We start from the raw sequence: 23391 nt of genomic DNA, 5'->3' as shown, positions 1-23391 counted from the left end.
TTATAGGATGTTTTTGATCTCCCTGCAGTACATGGTTGAGTTACATGTTTTTTTCAAAATCTGTTTTGTTTTGTTTTAATACATACTCTTAGGAGTGGAGCTGCCAGGTCATATGCTCAGTCTCTCGTATTCTTGAAAAGACAAATTCCCAGCTAATCAGAATCCAACAACACATTAAAAAAGATTCATCCATCATGACCAAGTGGGCTTTATCCCAGGGATGCAAGGATTCTTCAATATCCACAAATCAATCAATGTAATACACCACATTAACAAATTGAAAAATAAAAAACATGATTATCTCAATAGATGCAGAGAAAGCCTTTGACAAAATTCAACATCCATTTATGATAAAAACCCTCCAGAAAGCAGGAATAGAAGAAGCATACCTCAACATAATAAAAGTGATATATGACAAACCCACAGCAAACATTATCCTCAATGGTGAAAAATTGAAAGCATTTCCCCTAAAGTCAGGAACAAGACAAGGGTGCCCACTTTTACCACTACTATTCAACATAGTTTTGGAAGTTTTGGCCACAGCAATCAGAGCAGAAAAAGAAATAAAAGGAATCCAAATTGGAAAAGAAGAAGTAAAACTCTCACTGTTTGCAGATGACATGATCCTCTACATAGAAAACCCTAAAGACTCCACCAGAAAATTACTAGAACTAATCAATGAGTATAGCAAAGTTGGAGGATATAAAATCAACACACAGAAATCCCTTGCATTCCTATACACTAATAATGAGAAAATACAAAGAGAAATTAAGGAAACAATTCCATTCAGCATTGCAACAAAAAGAATAAAATACTTAAGAATATATCTACCTAAAGAAACAAAAGACCTATGTATAGAAAACAATAAAACACTGGTGAAAGAAATCAAAAAGGACACTGATAGATGGATAAATATACCGTGTTCATGGATCAGAAGAATCAATATAGTGAAAATGAGCATAGTCCCTTTTGACTTTATGGAGAAAGCAGTGTTCTCCTGAGGAAGGGACTTACTTTCCTTTCTCAGGGAGAGGGCTTTCCTGCTCTGAGAAGAGTTGGTGGGTTGAAGGGAGTAAGTAGACACAAAGATGGGGTGAGGATGGGATAAATAGAGTAAGTGTCCAAAGAACAGCAGCTGGACCTGTTTCAGGTGTGGTTGTGAGAAGGGAATCCTTGATCGGTGACAGAGGGCTGGTTTCTAGGAGTCTTGTTCCAGAGAAGAACTCCAAAGTGGACAGAGGCACAGTTCTGAGACAGGGGTCCAATTTCCAGCTGGGGGGCTATTCCCAAACCCAAAGAAAGAAGCTTCCATATGGTACACAATGCGCACACAACATTTTGTCTCTATGTTTGCATCAGAGAGTGCCTGTCTATCTCAGCACTACTGTTGTACTTCTAAACTCTTCTCTAAATTCCAGGGATGGGAAGCCTGAGAAGAACATTTTCTTGGCTGATTTGTCATGATTCTGGTTTATATTTCACCAGTGAGAGGCACCTGAATACGACTTGGAAGTGGAAGGAAGGAGAAATCACAATTCTTCTGTAGAAGCAGCCAGTCCCTGCATGTGTAGACAACAGACATCCAAACCCAGAACAAATTACCACTTCATTCTAGGGTAGTGGGGACCGCAAACGGTTCCCGTGTTTGTTAAGTTCCTGAAAGGCAGCTGACTCCCTCCCCTCCTTCTAAAAATATGCATGCATCTAATGTCCTATACTAAATTCCTTCCTGATACAACATCACACCCTTACTAGGACAGCATCAAGGTTGCTGTTGCTGTTGTTAAGTTATTAAGTCCTGTCTGACTCTTTGCGACTCCATGGACTGCAGCATGGCAGGCTCTTCTGTCCTCCACTGTCTCCCAGAGTTCGCTAAAATTCATGTCTGTTGAGTCAGTGATGCGATCTCACCATCTCATCCTCTGTCTCCCCCTTCTCCTCCTGCCTTCAATCTTTCCCAGCATCAGGGTCCTTTCCAATGAGTTGGCTCTTCGCATCAGGTGGCCAAAGTACTGGAGCTTCAGCTTTAGCGTCAATCCTTCAAATGAATATTCAGGGTTGATTTCCTTTAAGATTGACTAGTTTGATCTCTGTGCTGTCCTAGGGGCTCTCAAGAGTCTTTTCCAGCATCGTAATTCAAAAGTATCAAGGTCATTTCTTTTGTAAATTTTAATCTTGTTCAGTTCAGTTCAGTCGCTCAGTCATGTCTGACTCTTTGCGACCCCATGAATCGCAGCACACCAGGCCTCCCTGTCCATCACCAACTCCCAGAGTCCACCCAAGCCTATGTCCATCGAGTCAGTGATGCCATCCAACCGCCTCATCCTCTGTCATCCCCTTCTCCTGCCCTCAATCTTTCCCAGCATCAGTGTCGTATCAAATGAATCAGCTCTTTGCATCAGGTGGCCAAAGTATTGGAGTTTCAGCTTCAACATCAGTCCTTCCAATGAACACCCAGGACTGATCTCCTTTAGGATGGACTGGTTGCATCTCCTTGCAGTCCAAGGGACTCTCAAGAGTCTTCTCCAACACCACAGTTCAAAAGCATCAATTCTTCAGAGCTCAGTTTTCTTTATAGTCAAACTCTCACATCAATACATGACTACTGGAAAAACCATAGCCTTGACTAGACCTTTGTTGACAAAGTAATGTCTCTGCTTTTTAATATGCTGTCAAGGTTGGTCATAACTTTTCTTCCAAAGACTAAGTGTCTTTTAATTTCATGGCTGCAGTCACCATCTGTAGTGATTTTGGAGCCCAAGCAAATAAAGTCTGTCACTGTTTCCACTGTTTCCCCATCTGTTTCCCATGAAGTGATGGGACAGATGCTATGATCTTAGTTTCCTGAATGTTGAGCTTTAAGCCAACTTTTCACTCTCCTCTATCACTTTTATCAAGAGGCTCTTTAGTTCCTCTTCACTTTCTGCCATAAGTGTGGTGTCATCTGCATATCTGAGGTTATTGATATTTCTCCTGGCAATCTTGTTAGGTCTATCTTAAAGAATCCTATCCTATGAAAACAAGTGAACTTAGGTGGCCTACACTAGTACCTGCCCAGGGGTTGTTAGAACTTGGTGGTCCACTAGTTTATCATGCTGATTTCATAACTTTTATGCTGTACTTAAACTGCAAGTGTCTTTTTTTTTCCTTCAAGATGGAATACAGTTCTCTCACTCACTTATCAGAAAATGGAACTATGAACTGCGTGACTCAGTACTAGCTGAAGGGATATGCAACACTGGATAAAGTTTGAGTGGCTGAATTTTGCTGATGCCATCACAGCTTTGTATTGGGATGGTGGGCTGTGAGGCACCCCTGCAGCTGTGTTGATTATATGAGGTTTTCAGTTACCATCTCCCTGGAGAAAGAGATCTCCAAACATGTGTCCTCAGTGTGGCTATTCCTATCCACAATAGGACAAGTTAGAAAGTTCCTGGGGAGAGTCAATGAAAAAGAAGGAAGACAGAGGAGTGGAGAAAAAGAAGTGGGCACAGGATGGACCAGGAGTCCATTTTCCTGGTGACTCTACCAAGGCTCAGGGTAATTGCAGCTTCCTTGGGTGTGGGATTGAGGGAGCATGGTCTATGGTGGTCTTGATGCAGCTTCTAGAGCCAGAGACTCCACTTATTTTAGCATAGAGGAAGGCAGAAGTTATCCACCCCTGGTTGTTTTATTCTACCAACAAAGAAAGAAAGTAAAACAACACAATGATCACTCATCCTCTCTGTTCTGCTTGAAACAGAGCAAGACCCTATGGTCCTTGTCCACACAAGTCCTCAGTCTGCATTTTGTCTGAAAAAACTTTAGTCAAAGAATAAGTGTAATGAGAGAAATGAGAATACATATAAACAAAGGAAAGCAGTCATCAAAGGAGGCCAAATAATAATAACGTAGTCATTAAGCAAAGTCAAGCACCTTTACTTCCTTCTTCAAGGGCTATAGATAATTTTCTGATCCATCTCTTGTGAGCTATCTTATAGATACTGAATACCCCACCAGGTAGAAGAAGTTAACTACATGATGACCAGACTGTAGCCATGACACAATCTGCCACCCAAGAATTGACTTCAAAGAAATTAAAACACATCACCCTTGAAACTGAAGATTAATTGTACCTAAAACAATCAAGATGTTGCTGGTCAGACCACTGATGACCAATTTCAAGATGACTGTCAGAGCTGACTATTCTGTTTCTGCCTGGAGCCCCCTTTTTATGTCTATAAATTCTGGAAATCTCTTGCCCACTGATTGTCAATGGTGGGGTTTGGGGTAAAGTTGACCTTTGGACAGATGTCTGCCTTCTTCCCACCCCAGCTGGTGGCATCTGAAATAAAGAAAATTTTCCTTTCCAGCAACCTGGCCTGTTTGTTGGCTTTTGAGTGGCAAGCAGCTGGACTCCTACATTTCAGTAACATGCTCACCATCCTTTTCCAAGAACTCATTATTGTTCAATAAGACCCATTGATTCTACCTGGAACAGACAGGCAGAACTGCCTTTATTGTACCTGAAGGAACCACACTTGACCCTAAAGTTGGGCTTATTTTCACCACTTCTGCCCCAGGGAGGTTTCACCTTCTTCTTTTTAGATTCTTTGAGCTCTTTCTCTGTATTCATTCAAGATATATAGCTTGTCATATTTGCATATTAGTGGGTACAAGGAGTACTGGACGACAAATGTGACTACATAGCCTCGATGAGTCTGGTGCAGGGGTTTGGAGCAGATGCTGCTGGAAAAATCCAGCAAGATGCCTGCAGGTCCAGGAAATCAATGGACCAAAGAGGTTGGACGCATGGAGATGGAGACTTGGCATATCCTAACCTGAGGTGGTGAGTCTGAGAGCAGTCAGGGTTAAAGCTCTAGGTAGTAATCAGACAGCTAGACAGACAGAGAGGCAGGAAGGTGAGACAGGATGAGAAGTCCAAGGCCAAGCAGATGACCAAGGCAGAGATCCAGTTTCCAGGACAGGGTATGAAGGTGACATTTGTTCTGAGCAAAGGCTGTGAGCTTGCGTTCAAGACACAGTGTACGTGGCCACAGGAGTAAAGAAATGAAGCTAAATGCCTGGGGGGCTAAAATAAGAAGGAGGCTCAAGCCTGAGGTCAGGAGCAAAGTCAAACCTCCAAGGGCACAGTGAACAGGATTAAGGGACCAGAGTTTGGAAGGAACTTTTGGGAACCAGAGAACTGAGGACAATCCTGGCTGGGCTATAAGAACCTAACCCCACACTGAGTTATTCCAGTAGGAAATTTCCTGCTTTCCTAGAAGGGAAATGATGAACATCTTGTTTAAGGGAGTTTTTTTTGGGTGAGGGGTCTCTGTTATTGCCCCCATCAAGACATATATTTTGAATGGAGAGCAGGGGATCTCTGGGGCAGGGGTTAGATCTCTCCACTGCTGAGGAAGGGGTGGCCTTGCTCAACTCATCAGGGAAGTCTGGAACATGCATTGCTAGCAAACATGTCCTAAAATCAAGATGCTTGAGAACTTGAGCTTGTCTCATGTTACTGGTCCTTCATGGCATTTGGAGACAGAGGCCTTGAGGACTGTGGAGGGTCCCCTGATGTCACCTTGACCTTGGGAGAGAAGGTGTGAGCAAGAGCAAGGTGAGACATTCCATAGCAAGCCTTGGGGTAGGAGGAGGCTCCAGAGTGCTCATCTGAGCAGTCTAACCAAGTGTATTGAGTACATATGTTTTCTCAGTAAGGAACTGAGCCTCACTGGTGGCTCAGATGGTAGAGTCTGCCTGCAATGTGAGAGACCCATTTTCCATCCCTGGGTTGGAAAGATCCCCTGGAGAAGGGAATGGCTACCCACCCCAGTATTCTTGCGTGGAGAATTCCATGGACAGAGGAGCCTGGCAGGCTACAGTCCATGGGGTTGCAAGTCAGATATGACTGAATGACTAACACTTTCACTTTCAAGTAATTGAACACACTGCAAGAAATATTCAGAGAACTGTTGCCAGTGTCAGATGTTTTTCCTGTGGATCTCTAAACAAAAGATTCAAGTCCCTGTGGCCCCTGACAAAGAGTCTATAGCTTCTGCTGACCACCATCTGAACCTGCAGGTAGATCCTCCCCCAGTTGAACCTTCAGATGAGACACAGTTCTGGCCAACAACTGTAACTCTGTGAGAGATTCCAAAACAGTGCATCCAGCTAAGATGTGCCCAGACTCCTAACTCACAGAAATCATGAGATAATAAAGGTGTGCTTTTACATTTCTAAAAATAAAGAGAAAATAAAAGAGTCTGTGGCCAGATGGGACGGTTTTGGCAGATAGGTTGATACCAAGCAGAAGAGGACAATTCTGGGACCATGAAGGTAAGGGACAGCCAAGATGTCCCTTATTCACATGGAATGTGAATTCACCATGTGAATAGAGAAGAGCAACCTCCAACAGTGTTTTGGGGACAGAGGGAGATGCCTGAGCAAAAGCAAGATTATTGTGCACCAAATAGCAGTGGGTTCTTAGGTGTCTCCGGGGAAAATTGGAGTCGAGGAAACTTTGGTCTCACGTTCCCTGGAAGAAAAGCTATGACAACCCTAGACAGCATATTAAAAAGCAGAGACATCACTTTGTCGACAAAGGTCTGTAGAGTCAGAGTTATGGGTTTTCCAGCAGTCATGTACGAATGTGAGAGTTGGACCATAAAGAAGGCTGAGTGCCAAAGAATTGATGTTTTCAAACTGTGGTTCTGGAGAAGACTCTTGAAAGTCCCTTGGACAGATAGGAGATCAAACAAGACAATCCTTAAGGAAACTGGAAGGGCTGATGCTGAAGCTCCAATACTTTGGCCACCTGATGCAAAGAGCTGACTCATTGGAAAAGACCCTGATACTGGGAAAGACTGAGGGCAGGAGGAGAAGGGGGCAACAGGGGATGAGCTGGTTGGATGGCATCACTGACTCAATGGACATGAGTTTGAGCAAACTCTAGGAGAGAGTGAAGGACAGTGAATCCTGGCATGCTGCAGTCCATGGGGTCACAAAGAGTCGGACATGACTTAGTGACTGAACAACAAATGTGCTACAGCTAAGGAAGGGCACAGGGAGGGGACAAGAGAAACGGGCAGGAAAGGGGGGCATTCCATTGCATTGCAGCCTCTGTATGTGCTACAGAGTGGAGGAAAATAGGAATCCCCCCAAATTAAGGACCACTTTTCCCTTACTTAGAGGAAAAAGACAAGGACAGTTGCAGAGAGTCAGGAAGCACTGGCTCTAGATGTAATTCTGTTCCACCCAGAAAACCAAAGAGGATCAAAGTGAACAGTAGGCAGAAGCTTATAAATACTCACTGCCACACACCATAGTAAGAGACCAATAAAATAATAATGGACATAAAAAGATTTAAATAAATTCAAAGACTATCCATGATATGGTCTGGGAAGATTCAGTAGTTTAATGATCTTGAATGTCTCCATGCTAACTTTCAAATTGCTTACATTCTCCCAGATTTTTCAGAATAATTTTTTTAAACTTGATAAAATTAGCCTAACATTCAACTAGAAGACACATGCAAATACAAATCCATATGATAAATCTAGGACATTTTTGACAAAAGAAAATTAGGGAGGGAGGAGTCTTATATGAGATATTAACATGTAGTAGGAAGTGATAGACCTCTAGTATGCATGGTTCTGATGCCAGACTGACAGTGCAAGCAGGGAAGGATAAAACAGACTTCAGCAGACATATTTTTTCCATAGACTATAAAGGAATTCAAGATAGTGATAAAAGGTGGGCTATTTAATAAACGATTTTAGGACAATTGGCTCACCGTGTGAGCTGAGGCAATGACAACAATGATGATGATGATGACAACAACAGAGATTTCTTTAAGAGGATCTGAGATACCAAGGGAACATTTCATGCAAAGATGGGCACAATAAAAGACAGAAACAGCAAAGATGTAACAGAAGCAGAGGAAATTAAGAAGAGTTGGTGAGAATACACCGAAGATCTACATAGAAAAAGTCTTAATCACTCAAATAACCATGATGGTGTGGTCACTTACCTAGAGCCAGACTGCCTGGAGTGTGAAGTCAAGTGGGCCTTAGGAAATATTACTACAAACAAAGCTAGTGGGGGTGGTGGAATCCAGGCTGAGCTACTTAAAATCCTAAAAGAAAATGTTGTTAAAGTATGTTTGGAAAACTCAGAAATGGCCACAGGACTGGAAAAGGTCAGTGTTCTGTGCAATCCTGAAGAAAGGCATTGCCAAAGAATGCTCAAGCTACCATACAATTGCAATCATTTCACAATTGATCATTTCACAATTGATGCTAGGAAGCTAGCATCTGGCAAAGATACTATGAGGAAGATGGAAGAATAAAACAGAAAGAGAAATTAGACAAGGAAATCTCCTCAGAAAAATGCCATGATAGAGATGAAATCTGTGAATACAATAGCTACTTGTCTGTGAAGCAGGAGCTCAAGAGAGAAGGAAATGAGCTAGCAGAACTGGAGAAAGAAAGGAAAAAGTAAAATCACAAAAATACAGGCAAATTTGGAGAGAGCATAGAGGAGAACAGATTTTGTGGGGGGAAAGACAAGAAAATAGACATGAAAAAAATATCAAGCAAATTAAAATGGGAGTGAAGTGAAGTGAAAGTCACTCAGTTGTGTGACCATGGAATTCTCTAAGCCAGAATACTGAAGTGGGTAGTCTTTCCCTCCTCCAGGGGATCTTCCCAACCCAGGGATCAAACCCAGGTCTCCCGCATTGCAGGTGGATTTCTTACCAGTTAAGCCACAAGGGAAGCCCCAAATGGGAAGCCCAATAAGTTAAAAAAAAAAAAAAAAAGAATCAGAGATAAAGGGACAGCCTCTGAAAGACAGATGGAAGAGATCCAGTGACATCATAATGGAGACCCAGGTTGCTGTGCTGCCTCCTAAACAGAGGCAGGACTTCCTGATCTCAAAGGACCAAAGACAGAAATCTACTAAATACCATAAAAGGTTTCCAAAAATACCTGGAAACAAATATGGAAAATAATTCCATAACTTTGTTGAATGTTGCAAAAAAAGATGACTTCCGCACCCTAACTAATCCTTAAACAACTCAAATGGGTGCCAGGTAACTCTCATCATCTTCTCTGAGAGTGAAATCTATTCATTCCATTATCTTAGTTGGTATACTTTCTGTGACTTGAAATAAACTCTGAAGTTACACACACACACATGCAAAGTGTAAAGGAAAACAAATCATTACAGACATGATTCAAGATGAATTTTCTTACATAAAAGACAATTTGAATCTACATATTTAACAGGCATGCCCCATCTGGGGGATTATGGCCCCACATGGATAACACCAGGGCATAGACTATACATTTGTGTGCTTAGTCGCTTCAGTCATGTCCATCTCTATGGACCTTAGCCTGCCAGGCTCCTCTGCCCATGGGATTCTCCAGGCAAGAATACTAGAGTGGGTTGTGATTTCCTTCTCCAGGGAATCTTCCCAACCCAGGAATCGAACCTGGGTCTCCTGCATTGCAGGCAGATTCTTTACCAACTGAGCTATAAGGGAAGCCCTGGACTTCAAAAGTCCTTTCTTCGGGGAAATCCGGCAACTTCTGTTCCCTCCCAGGAAATAATACAAGCTCCCACCTGCCACCGGCTAAACTCACTTTATGTGCAAAAAGGTGAGACGCAAGCCATTATGAAGAGAGAACTTGGAATATTCCTCATTGGAAAACCTGTGTATAGCTGATGGACCAGCGACGAACAGGGGCTCGATTTCACATAGAACTGAGGTGATGCCAGAGTGGGGCATGCAGTGGCTGAGCAGAACGTGGAAGGAATGAGACCTGACCTGGAGAAAGCATTCATCAATTAAAAAAATTAGCATACTTGGAAAATGTATCGTTGCTTATATTAATACTACTGGAAATTGGGTCATCTCTACTGAGACTGAGGATTGAACTCCTAGTATGGATCCCAGGCAATTCTCTCTCTCAGGAAGGGGCACCTCCGCTACTCTTAAAGACCCAGGCATCCTGTTTGACTCCCTTTCTCTCCGACATCTGGTCCACCAGCCAGATCGATTCAGAAATCAACTACCTGTCCCTCCTTGACAGCTCATCCAAGCCACATGACAGCAAAGGCCTCCTATCGGATCTCCAGCTACAGTTCCAGCTCCGCACACAGGCTGCTCTCAACAGCAGGGCCAGTGGGGTCCTTTGAAAACGCTAGGCATCTCCTAATTACTCCAACAGCTCTGGAGTCCACAAGTTGGCGGAAGAAAGGAGAGTGCTGCTGTCACGATGATGCTGATCCCACTGCCCCCAGATGAAACCACACCTTTGAAACCACCCATCTGACCTGCTGCAATCTCCAGAACCTCTTTTCACTCATCCCACAGTGGGTGACAGGACCCAGCTTAAGTGTCCTCCTTGGTTCTTCTGGAACATTCCAGGTACAAATCCACTTCTGCTGTTGGTTTTGGTCCCTTGACCTTAAGAGCTCCCTGCAGATGTGCACGTGGTTTGTCTGCAATTTCTTCTAAGTTTCTGCTCAAACATTACCTTCCTATGGGGCCTTCTCTGATAACCCTATTTTAAATGGAAATTACTCCCTATAGCTCTCTCACCCCCTGCACCAGATGTGTTCTGACTCTTGTCCTTGGAACCTCCTACAATCCAAGCTTCCCTGGAGGTCAGCATAACCCTATTTGTGGGCAGCCAGAGAGCTTGGATAGTAAAGAATCTGCCTGCAATACAGGAGACGTGGATTTAATCCCTGGGTCAGGATGATCCCCTGGAGAAGGGCATGGCTACCCACTCCATTATTCTTGCCTGGAGAATCCCATGGACAGAGGAACCTGGCAGGCTGTGGTCTTGAAGTCTCAAAGAGTCGGATATGACTGAGTGACTAACACTACAGAGCTAAAGATGTCCAGGCAGCCCACGGGCGGGAGCATCAGTTATCTCTTGCATCAGCAGCCCCTCTTCACCCCTCAGCAGCTAAAAAGGGGATGTCCCAGTCCCCAGGACAGCAGTTGAAACCCATTTCCTCCATAATAAATGACATACATTTGCTTAGCTATGGATTTCTGGACACACAGGTGAGGCCCACCATAGTATTAAACCTTGATTTTTTCCCCCTAAATCTCCTTTAGACAAGAGGTTTTGTTTGTTCATGTAAAATACAAAATAAAAAAAATCGGGAGACAGAAGTGAATATCTTAGATGTTGTGAATCCAGACCCAAGGTCAAGAATGTAATAACATTATTTTTCAGCAAAGACTGCTTCATTTCTGTAATAGCTGCCCTTAAACCACTGCAATTTACTCTGGAATTCTGCAGCCTCAGGATTAAACTGTTGAAACTCTCAGAGAAACAGCTTGAATCTATTTTTTTTTTTCATTTTTTTCATTTTTTTTTCATTTTTTTCTTTTTTTTTTGGTCACATATAGGGGAACTGCACTTAAGATCTTAGTGACTATTTGATTATGGGAAACACATTCCATAAGCAAGACTAAATTTTTCTTAAGACATATCTTTATCATTTGCATAAATATAATAATAATATACAACTTCCTCATTATATTGCAAATATTAAAAAAAAAACAAGCATAATAATATGTAGTAATATTTTCATCATAAGAAACAGGCAGTACTATAAACTTCAGGAAGGAGTATAAATGAACAAAATGATGACAAGTGGCCAGTACGTATGGAAATCTATAGAAATTACTTACTCTTTGAACCAGTAATTCTACTTATAGAAGTTTATCCACAGAGAAAAAAATAAACACATATACAGAGATCAATGAGATGGAAGTCACTGTGACACTTTAATAATAGTGAACAACTGGAAAAAACAAACACAATATCCGACAGTAGCATTGGACACACCTGGTTGCCAAGCGTCTACCTTCTCTTCTTACTTAGCGAAGTAGCTAGGGTTGCAGTCACGATGGCCGTATTTAGCTGTAACACAGCCTGCAGACACCCAATGGTGAGGGGCAAACAGACCAGTGAGATGTGAGCAGAAGCAATTTATGACACATTCTGGAGAGGTCCTTAGAGGGAACTGACTCAGGTGGCTGTGACAGCCCTCTCTCTGTACTCTTGCTTCTCCATGGAAATGCAGAAGTGGCCACCAGACCTCAATGGCCATTGCTTAATGGTGGCCAATGCTTTGGTAGAATGGCAGAAGAGACAAATGTTAACAGCATGGGTCCCTGATGACTGACGGGAGAAAAACTACTCCTGACCTAGCTATACCCGGCTCCTCTTATGATACAGCTTTCCTTGTGGCTCAGAATCTGCCTGCAATGCAGGAGACCCCAATTCGATTCCTTGGTCAGAAAGATCCACTGGAGAAAGGAGTAAACCCATGTGGCATTAAGTCACTGAATTCAGTCCTAACAAAGGCAAGAGAACTTAGATGTACTTATTGATATATGACTGTAAACTTGACAGAGACATTAAAAAGTCACATTGAACCCATATTTGCTGCCCTGGAAAGACATTCATTGCCTATTGTGAACTGAAGAAAGATTACGGGTCAGGAAGAAGAATATCCTTGCAATTTTTTAAAGACTCCAAATTATATGTTTATCTACAGATCTATATACGTATATTTGCCAGGGGACAGGTCTGAAAAACTAGGTAAAAGCGTTTATAGTATTTATCTTTGATTATCTTTGATTGATGTATTTAAAGGGGAATTTTAACTTTAAAAAATTGTTTGCTGCAATTGTTGATTTTTCTTTAATGATTTTAAATTGTATATGAAGTTCAAAGATAAACAGGCTTTTATAATTTAATTTGCACACCAGTGATGGGAAGGCATAAGACGTCTGTAACACTCATAACTGACATAGGGTTATTTAATCCATGAAAAATCTTCTTATAACTAAATGAGATATGGAGATAAGTATGCAAGTAACATGAATAAGAAATTCCCCAAAGGGGAAACAGAAATGGTTTGTAAACAAAGGATAAAATGTTGCAAACATCATTAGTAATGTACATTTGTAAATTAAAACGTTCACCCATCACAAAGTATGAGATGGCTGGATGGCATCACTGACTCAATGGACTTGAGTCTCAGTGAACTCCTGGAGTTGGTGATGGACAGGGAGGCCTGGTGTGCTGCGATTCATGGGTTCGCAAAGAGTCGGACACGACTGAGTGACTGATCTGATCTGATCTGATCACAAAGTAAAGTTTAGGGAGAAAAGGATGTTATTGAGCTGGCAAGGGTGCAAGACACACACAGCCTCATCCTGCTGGTCAGTATGTATACTGCCCTGACACCTTCCAGTGTGTCCTGGGCCAGTTCAGACCAAGAGCCTTCAGTGTGGTCATGGTATCTTTTGCTGTGTGCTCAGTTGCTCAGTCATGTCCGACTCTCTGTTACCCCATGGACTGTAACGTACCAGGTTCCTCTGTCCATGGAATTTTTCAGACAAGGTAAGAATACTGGGATGTGTTGCCATTTCCTTCTCCAGGGGATCTTTCTAACTAAAGGAAAGAACTCGAGTCTCCTGCGTCTCCTGCATTGGCAGGTGGATTCTTTACCATTGTGCCACCTGGGAAGCTCCCTGCACATCTATATAAACTACATTAAATCAAATATATACTGTTTGTTTCCATGTAATGCAACATTCAGCTATAAGCATGGCCCCAAATAAAAAGGGATTGGGCAGATATTCTGAATAACAGGATTTTATTCTGGGATAAACTGTTTTTCATGTGGACAATGTATGTGGCATGCTGCAGGGCAGTAATCTAAGGGATTTAAACAAATTTAACTGATTCTGCCCCCAACAAAATGGTGTCTATCCCTCTCTTTCCTCCCTCTTCTCCTTCTTCCTAAAGGAAATACATTCAAGCTGACTATGCGGCAAGAATGCCATTTGCTTTTCTTCAATTGTTGTTACTTCCACAAGAAAGCGCAACATGCTACATATGTTAAGCCTTAGATTGTTATAAAAAATGTCACTATTTACTTATTTACTTGTTGTTTTCTTATTTATCCTATTGATACATATTGGCCTTCAACTGCTTAATAAATAAGTTACTGAATCAAGACATGTGAATGAGAAAGAAAAGAGAATTTCCAATATATTTGTAAGCATAGTTAAGGAAACCTTCCTGGAAAAGGGCTTCCCTGGTGGCACAGATGGTAAAGAATCTGCCTGCAATGCTGCAGATCAGGTTCAATCCCTGGGCCAGGAAGATTCTATGGAGAAGGAAACGGCAACCCACTCCAGTATTCTTGCCTGGAGAATCCCATGGACAGAGGAGCCTGGCGGGCTACTGTCCATGGGGTCACAAAGAGTTAGAAACAATTGAAGTGACTTAGCAGCAGCAGCAAACAGTTAAGGAAACTTTCCTGGAGAAGGTGATAAAATAGACAAAAATGATTTTTACCATGTCTAGAATGGTTCCCTCATTGGTTTCCACACTGCCCATTTTTATTTATGTAATGTTTACAATGTTACTTGATACGGGGAAATTATGCTGTGCCTTTGAAGAGAAAGTATGATTAAGGGTGAAAGTTTGTTTTTAAGAAGATAATACCCAGATGATGTTTTATATCTATGTTATCTAGGTAAATAAAACAAACTAGTTCTATTTTAACCTTCTAAAGCCACCTAACTTTACTTATCTAAATACTGGGGAAATAATTTCAGAGAAGGCAATGGCACCCCACTCCAGTATTCTTGCCTGAAAAATCCCATGGATGGAGGAGCCTGGTAGGCTGCAGTCCATGGGATGGCTGAGTCAGACATGACTGAGCGTCTTCACTTTCATGCATTGGAAACGGAAATGGCAACCCACTCCAGTGTTCTTGCCTGGAGAATCCCAGGGATGGGGGAGCCTCATGGGCTGCTGTCTATGGAGTCACACAGAGTCGGACACGACTGAAGAGACTTAGCAGCAGCAGCAATTTCCAACAATGAGTAATTCTGACAGTTTATATTTGTTTCTCCATGTGTGTGGGGTCTCCAAGCAGATCACTGTTGTCCAGTATAGGTGGTCAACAGAGAGCTTCCACAGGTGCTGAAACAGTGTGTGAATAACCTGCCTCCCCAACAGGGTCTCTCCAAGGCCCTGTGATACAACACTTCATGGCCCAAATGAAAACACTCAGGTGTTTACTAGGGGTGTACACAAGGATGTACACACTTGGTGGAGGTGAGGAAGGATATGTTTGTGAGAAACATCTTTGGAAGAAATGCTCATTTTTGGCCTTTTAAAACAGGGGCCCCAACCTCTAGGACTGGTGACTTGAGGTGGAGCTGCGGTAATAGTAGTAGAAATCAAGTGCACAGTAAAAGTAACACCTTAGAGTCATCCGGAAACCATCAGCGCCACTTCTCCCGTCCATGGAAAAACTGTCTTCCACGAAGCCGGTTCTTCCTGCCAAAAAAGCTGGGGACTGCTGCTATAGAATATACCATACATTTGGTAGATAAGAAGCAAACCAAGTGACTTCATACCTTTAGAGAATTTCCACACGATGGTGGGTACAGGGTAACCCTCAGCTGAGCAATTGAGGATGACAGCCTTGCCATAAATCCCATCCTGGTCCCGTGGTTGAACCACAAACTTGGGAGGAACTGAAAAAGAGAGAAATGTCAGCAGTAATTCAGACAACACTGCAACTTATCAAAGGTGTGATTTAAAGAAATTCAAGAATTTTAACATATGGGAAACCACAAAGAACGCTTTACAGATGTGGGGAAATAAAGCATAGGATTTGTAATTAGGAACCATCTGAGGACGTAATCCCAGAGCAGGTGATTTGTCTTATTATATTAGTGAGCTAATGCAGACGGAAGTTGACTTGCACTGGGGGACGCTGGATTCTGGAGTGTGGCAGTTTGACTAAACCAAGGGAATGTGACATTTTGTTTTTGATTTGTGTAATGGCAAATCTTCAGGGATCCACTCTTGGGTGTGAAAGGTTTAAAGCATCGAGTATCTATTCTTCCTCTAACAGGAGACAAAGGGAGGATTAATAGGCTCTTCCTAAAGGCAATAAAGAACACAACATGGTATTGAACTTTTTCTAAAAGTCTGATGAAGGCACATGGACCATTATTCCTGACATCAATATGCCTTCTGTGCCAAAAGGGGACTATGGAAGCCAATTGAATCGAGGAGCCAAGATGACTTTATAGAGTACCTATTTTAAAAATATATAGATTAAGTAACTGCTTATTTGATGAGTTTTGTGGGATGCTGAAAAAAAAAAAAAAAACACCATCCCTATGCAAAATATACATGTGTACTTTGCTTAAAACATACCTGCCAATAGAAAGCAAGTGTTTTGAGTTAAGTTAGTTAGCATCACTGACTCGACGGACGTGAGTTTGAGTGAACTCCGGGAGTTGGTGATGGACAGGGGGGGCCTGGCGTGCTGCGATTCATGGGGTCACAAAGAGTTGGACATGACTGAGCGACTGAACTGAACTGACTGTGATTTTAGATTATTCCAGTTTTCTCTTAAAGAGAAGAAACAGATTTTTCCTAGGAGAGGTAGCATCTAAAGGTATTAGAACCCAGAAATCTCTTTCAGCAGATTCGTGGCTAATTGTAGGATGGATTTTTAATGTGGCAGTCACAAGGTTATATGAAAGGACATGGATCACGTCAACCATTGACTAAATATTTAACAAATGTGGGGGTTCTTCCTCTTCTTTCCACAATTCCTCATAAGGCTAATGTTCTCTGCTTTGCAATTTCCAGAGTTCTTCATTTAGAGACAGAAACGTGGGCTCATGTGTTATAGATATATAGGAATTCCAGCCACCATGAGAAATGGACTGAGGAGAAGGCTGTGCTTGTGCCTAGTCCCTCCAGTCACGTCCTACTCTCTGTGGCCCCGTGGACTGTAGCCTGCCAGGCTCCTCTGTCCATGGGATGTCCCTGTCAAGAATACTGGAACGTGTTGCCATTTCCTACTCCAGGGGATCTTCCTGACCCATGGATCAAGCCCACTTCTCTTGTGTCTCCTGCATTGGCAGGCAGGTTCTTTACCACTAGTGCCACCTGGGAAGCCCAGGGAGAAGGTTAGAGTCTATGTTAGTTAGGATTTTAGAAGCACACTGAAATGGCATGAGCCATAGTGAACGTTACTTTACCCATAAAACAGCCAAGAAGGTGGAACTGACATCAAAACAGGAAGCAGCTAGAGATGGAACTCACTGCTGTGTTTCTCAAAGAAACAGCAGAGGATGACAGCTAAGAGCACAGAGCCAAAGGCTAAACACCTGGGTTCGCTCTCCAACTTTGCTGCTTCTAAGTGGGTCATCTTGTGTAAGTCGTCAAATGTTTCTTAGCTTTTATTTCCTCATCTGTAAACTGGGGATTCATTTTATAGAATTGGTATGGGGATAATATGAGTTAAGATTATAATAATTCTTAGTACCTGGAAGATATAAAGTGTTGTAGGAGTGTTGGTTAATTTAGTATATGCAGGTATGTCCAGCTTTAACATATCATGAACAGTTTCCAATCTGCAAATTAAATATTTGCACAGCCAATAGGTCTTCTCATAATGAGCAATTTTACTTCACTAGATGGTATTCTGAGACAAGTGTACTCAATACAATCTAAATATATTGAAAATAAGGTGTTAAGGGATGTCTGTCTCATGGTGAGAAAATTTTCTAAGAAAACAAAAGGCTGGAGATTTTATAAAGCAAAGTTTTTTTTTTTTGTTTTTTTTTTTTTAGCAAAATTAACCTAACAATCACAAGGGTAGATTGCAAAGTTTAAGACATCATGTCAGAATCATTCTGTCCAGGATGGTAGGTAAAAAAATGATCGTCTACATTCTATGTTTATTTGGTTGAAATTTTGCTAAGAGCACTGAATCCCTCATCAAACGGACAGAGGAATTCCTCTGGAAGAATGTCTAATTATCACTGATCCATGATCCCTCCCCTCAATTTGGTTCTAACCCAAAGAAATGTTATTTAAAAACTTATCAAAGAGGTTTACATGGAAAATAACCACTGACATCTTGTAAGTATAAGGCAATTACAGATGGAAATGGCTCATAAAATTGAGAATTCTTTCATATGCTCTCTTCAATCTCCTGGAATCAGGTACAGGACAGAGAAGACTGGTGTACTGCAGTCCATGAGGTTACAAAGAGTCAGACGCGACTGAGCGACAGAACAGCAACAACATCAGGTACTAATGACCTTCTCTCAAAATGTGTCACCTATCCTCAGATTCTCTTCCTCTTCACTGCCATGGCCTAGTCATGATGGATGGACAGGATGTGTGATGAAGTGTCTCCATCCATCTGGTTTCAGTACCCCAGGCTGGACAGCTCCATGCATTTTGCCATGGAAACACACCAAGAAAGGAGTCTCTGCTGTCTCAGGGCCTCCTCTAATGTAACACTCACTCACTTTCATGGGTGCAACCCAGAAAAGTGGGAGACGATCACCCACCAATGAGGTATGGGCATCAGGATAAATGTCCTGTTTTTCCATCCTCCAAACTTATGGGAGAACTGTGAGCTGTACTCTAACCTGTGCTTCTCACACCAGAAGGCATCAGCATCACCCAAAGCATTGATTAAAACCCAAGTTGCTGAGCCATGTCCCTAGAAGTTTTGACTCAGTAGGTCTGAGGCAGGATCCAAGATTCTGCCTTTTCTAATGAGTTCTCATTCTAATGAAGAATTCTCAATGAAGAATTGGTGTTTTTGACCTGTAGTGTTGGAGAAGACTTTTGAAAGTCCCTTGGGCAGCAAGGAAAGCAAACCAGTTAATCCTTAAGGAAATCATCCCTGAATATTCACTGGAAGGACTGATACTGAAGCTGAAACTCCAATACTTTGGCCACCTGATGTGAAGAACTGACTCATTAGAAAAGACCCTGATGCTGGGCAAGACTGAAGGCAGGAGGAGAAGGGGATGACAGAGGGTGAGATGGTTGGATGGCATCACCGACTCAATGGACATGGGTTTGAGCAAGTTCCGGGAGTTGGTGATAGACAGGGAAGCCTGGTGTGCTGCAGCCCATGGGGGTCACAAAGAGTCAGATGTGACTGAGCAACTGAACTGAACTGACTGAATGAGTTTCAGATAATGCTGTGGGTCGAGATATCACCTTTGAGAACCACTGTTCCGTGTGATGCCTTGGAAGATTCCCAGAAGGAATGAGCCCCAGTTGACCACAGCAGCAACTAGCTCATTAAAGCAACTTTTATGGATTTTCCCCCTCCTTTCTTGATCTCATTTCCCTTCATTCTTTCACTCTGGGTTTCAGGAATTACATGTTGAATAAATGATCTACAGCCAAACCTGTGACTAACACTGCTTTCAGTAGGAATTTAAGCTGACACAAGGTGAAAATTGGCTCTTATCTGGATTTCTGAAACAACTTCCTAACTGGGATATGTGCTGCCTTCTGGCCCACTTGAAAGCATTCAGCACACAGTCAGGTGAAAAATCCTTCAAAGACACTAATCACGTGATGGGACTTCTGTGATTAAAATCATCAGTTCATCACATTGTTTCTGGACATAATCCAAACTCTCAGAATATTTTGAAGTCTCCTTATGACTTGAGTCCTCAATCTCCAGCTGCATCTCTTGATAGTCTTCTCTTGCAGGGCTTACCCTATTCTATGTATTCTCTGGGTCCCCCTGGTTCTTCACATGCATGCTAAGTCACTTCAGTCATGTCCAGCTCTGTGCAACCCCATGGATGGTAGCCTGCCAGGCTCCTCTGTCCATGGGATTCTCCAGGAAAGAATACTGGAGTGGGTTGCATTCTCTTCTCCAGGGTCTTCACATAGGCTTCTGTATTTCTTTAACATATTATCAATAATTATTATTTACATCTCAGCTCAAATTTCACTTAGCCTGGGTGCCTCCCCAGAATCATCCTGCATTACCCTGTCATAGCCACAGAAGTTTGGTGTTGCTTGGTTAAATTCCCGCCTCCCACACCTGGCTGCATCCTTGGGGATACAAGAACCATTCTTTTCTTGCAGACCGTCACACCCCAGCACACAGTACAGTGTGGGAACACAGAAAGTATTCTGCAAATGTTTGCTGAATGGACAAAGCAATGAATGGAAATTATGATTCCAGTTTTAAAGACTAGAAAACAGATCTTATCCAAAGTACCATGGCTCAGTCAACAACTCAGATCAGAGAGACCCTTGATGCACAAGGTCTCTGAGTAGGATGGGTCTGGAAACACCATCTGACAGAAGAAGGCACAGGGCACTGTAGGAAGATTTTGGCCAAGGAGATACAAAACTGGACGTGGAACAATTACAGAGCTGTTGGGACAGTTGTGATTTTGGCCTAAACTAGTGATAGGACACAAAGACTGAAGATTCTGTATTTTCTAAGTTATAATTCTCCTAAGTAGCTGTTTTCCTTTTTAAAATACATACATATACATATATATGTTTATGCATGCTAAATTGTCTAGTTTTGCCTGACTCTTTGTGACACTATGGACTGTAATCTGCCAGCCTTCTCTGTCCATGGGATTTTCCAGGCAGGAATACTGGAGTGGGTTGCCATTTTCTCCTCTACGGGATCTTCCTGACTCAGGGATCAAACCCAGTCTCTTATATCTCCTGCATTGGCAGGTGGGTTCTTTACCACTAGCACCATCTGGGAAGCCATATATATATACAAATAAATGTTTATGGACAGAGGAGCCTGGCGGGCTATACAGTCCTTGGGGGTCACAAAAAGTCAGACATGACTGAGGGACTACGACTTTTCTTCCTTTAGGATATATACATATCATATATATATATTTGGGCTTCCCTGGTAGCTCAGACGGTAAAGTGTCTACCAACAATGCAGGAGACCTGGGTTTGATCCCTGGGTCGGGAAGATCCCCTGGAGGCAAGAATACTGGAGTGGGTTGCCATTTCCTTCTCCAGGGGATCTTCCTGACCTAGGGATTGAACCTGGGTCTCTCTCATTGTAGGCAGACGCTTTACTGTCTGAGCTACCAGGGAAGCCCATATATATATATATATATATATATCATAAAGAAAGAAAAGTCGTAGTCCCTTGGTCATGTCTGACTTTTTATGACCCCCATGGACTGTATATAGCCCACCAGGCTCCTCTGTCCATATACACACACACACACACACACACACATACACACATAGGTTTCCTTTTATTTGCATAATGCTTCATTTGTGATGGACATTTCTGCCAACATAGTTGGCTCTCCAATAGTGAGAATTTTCCAGTGGGGATGAGGGTGATTAAAGAGATAGAAGGGATGGGTTTAAGCAAATAATTATGTCGCATCTCCAAAAGGCAATGCAGGCCACTGTTGCCATATATTTCTATGAGTCATAATCGCACACACACTCTGTATGGCACTCTCTAGGTCCATCAACATCTTATAAATGACCCAATTTTATTCCATTTAAAATGGTTGAGTAATATTAATTTGTATATATGTACTACATCTTATTTTTCCATTCTTCTGTTGATGGATGTTTAGGTTAAGTAAGTCATAAAGAGAAAAACAAACACTGTATATTAATACATGTGTGTGGAATCTAGAAAAATGGTATGCTGCTGCTGCTGCTAAGTCGCTTCAGTTGTGTCTGACTCTGTGTGACCCCATAGATGGCAACCCACCAGGCTCCTCTGTCCCTGGGAATCTCCAGGCAAGAATACTGGAATGGGTTGCCATGTCCTTCTCCAATGCATGCATGCATGCTAAGGCACTTCAGTTGTGTCCGACTCTGTGCGACCCCATGAACAGGAGCCCACCAGGCTCCTCTGTCCATGGGATTCTCCAGGCAAGAATACTGGAGTGGGTTGCCATTTCCTTCTCTGAAAAATGGTATAGATGATCTTATTTGCAAAAGAGAAACAGAGACACAGATGTAGAGAACAAATGTATGGATACCAAGGGAAAAAGGCACAGGGGTGGGGGGGAATTGTGAGATTGGAATTGAACTATATACACTATTGATATTATGTATAAAATAGATAAGTAATGAGAATATTCTGTAGAGCATAGGGAACTCCACCCAGAGCTCTGTGGTGACCTAAATGGGAAGGAAGTCCAAAAGGGAGGGGATTTATGTATAACTGCATCACTTTGCTTTACAGTAGAAACTAACAGAACATTTTAAAGCAACTATAATAACAATTAATTTAAATAAATAAATAAAAGAAACAATAATTGCAAGCACATTACTCCTGTCCTCCTAGAAAGAGTAATTTTAGATGTATACTTTCTAAAATACCCAGTCCTGTCATGCAACCCATGTAGCCTGACAGTATCTGAAGTTTGGAAAGGATTCTTCATGGTGCTTAAAATGACAGTTGTTTACATGATCATTGGCTTTCGTCTATTTATTAAGGGGAAGAATGATTTTTCTGTTTTAAAGGGAGGAATAGCTTGTTTGAAATTGAACAGGTATTTCTCAGTGTTAGATACCGTCCAGTGTTTTATGTCTGGAATTCATGGCTTCTAAATAGCTATGTATAGGGAAACAGTGGAAACGGTGACAGACTTTATTTTCTTGGGCTCCAAAATCACTGCCGATGGTGACTGAAGCCATGAAATTAAACGGTGTTTGCTCCTTGGAAGAAAAGTTATGACAAACTTATACAGCATATTAAAAAGCCGAGACAAGACTTTGACAGTAAAGGTCCATATAGTCAAAGTTATGGTTTTTCCAGTAGTCATGTATGGATGTGAGTTGGACCATAATGAAGGCTGAGTGCCAAAGAATTGATGCTTTTGATATGTGGTGCTGGAGAAGGCTCTTGAGAGTCCCTTAGACAGCAAGGAGATCAAACCAGTCAATCATAAAGAAATCAATCTTGAATATTCATTGGAAGGACTGATGCTGAAGCTGAAACTCCAATACTTTGGCCACCTGATTCGAAGAGCCGACTCATTAGAAAAGACCTTGATACTAGGAAAGATTAAAGGTAGGAGGAGAAGGGGACAACAGAGGCTGAGATGGTTGGATGGCATCACTGACTCAATGGACATGAGTTTGAGCAAACTCCAGGAGATGGTGAAGGACAGGAAAGCCTGGTGTGCTGCAGTCCATGGGGTCACGAAGAGGTGGACACAACTAGGAGACTGAATAAAACTACAACCATAGCCATATGGAGACTGAATAACAACAACAATCCATAGCCATATGGGTTTCCCAGGTGGCTTAGTGGTAAAGAATCTGCCTGCCAATACAGGAGACAAGGGTTCAATCCTTGGATCAGGAAAATCCCCTGGAGAAGGAGCTGCCAATCCACTTCAGTAAACTTGCCTGCAAAATCCCATGAACAAAGGTGCCTGGTGGGCTACAGTCCAAGGGGTTGCAAAACAGATGGACATGATTTGACAACTAAACAACAACAATAACAAAGTAGCTGTATATTTCCAAA

The 23391-nt window shown here is 42.2% G+C and overlaps 1 protein-coding gene and 1 non-coding gene across 2 annotated transcripts in view; both read right to left on the bottom strand.

Moving 5' to 3' along the window:
* The window catches only part of DSCAM (Down syndrome cell adhesion molecule), an 853542-nt gene that overhangs the window by 240375 nt on the left and 589776 nt on the right, over positions 1-23391 (bottom strand). Inside the window, exon 11 of the mRNA XM_010835014.1 lies at positions 15464-15583. Within this exon, the coding sequence (XP_010833316.1) occupies positions 15464-15583 (120 nt within the window). The remainder of the gene's footprint in view (positions 1-15463; positions 15584-23391) is intronic.
* TRNAC-GCA lies at positions 9461-9532 on the bottom strand. The gene has a single exon. It is a non-coding gene; the product is annotated as a tRNA-Cys (tRNA).

Source organism: Bison bison, unplaced genomic scaffold (assembly GCF_000754665.1).
Source record: "Bison bison bison isolate TAMUID 2011002044 unplaced genomic scaffold, Bison_UMD1.0 scf7180017864037, whole genome shotgun sequence".
Taxonomy (NCBI): domain Eukaryota; kingdom Metazoa; phylum Chordata; class Mammalia; order Artiodactyla; family Bovidae; genus Bison; species Bison bison.
The sequence above is the reverse complement of the archived record's forward strand: the minus strand, read 5'-3'. Positions and strand labels throughout refer to the sequence as shown.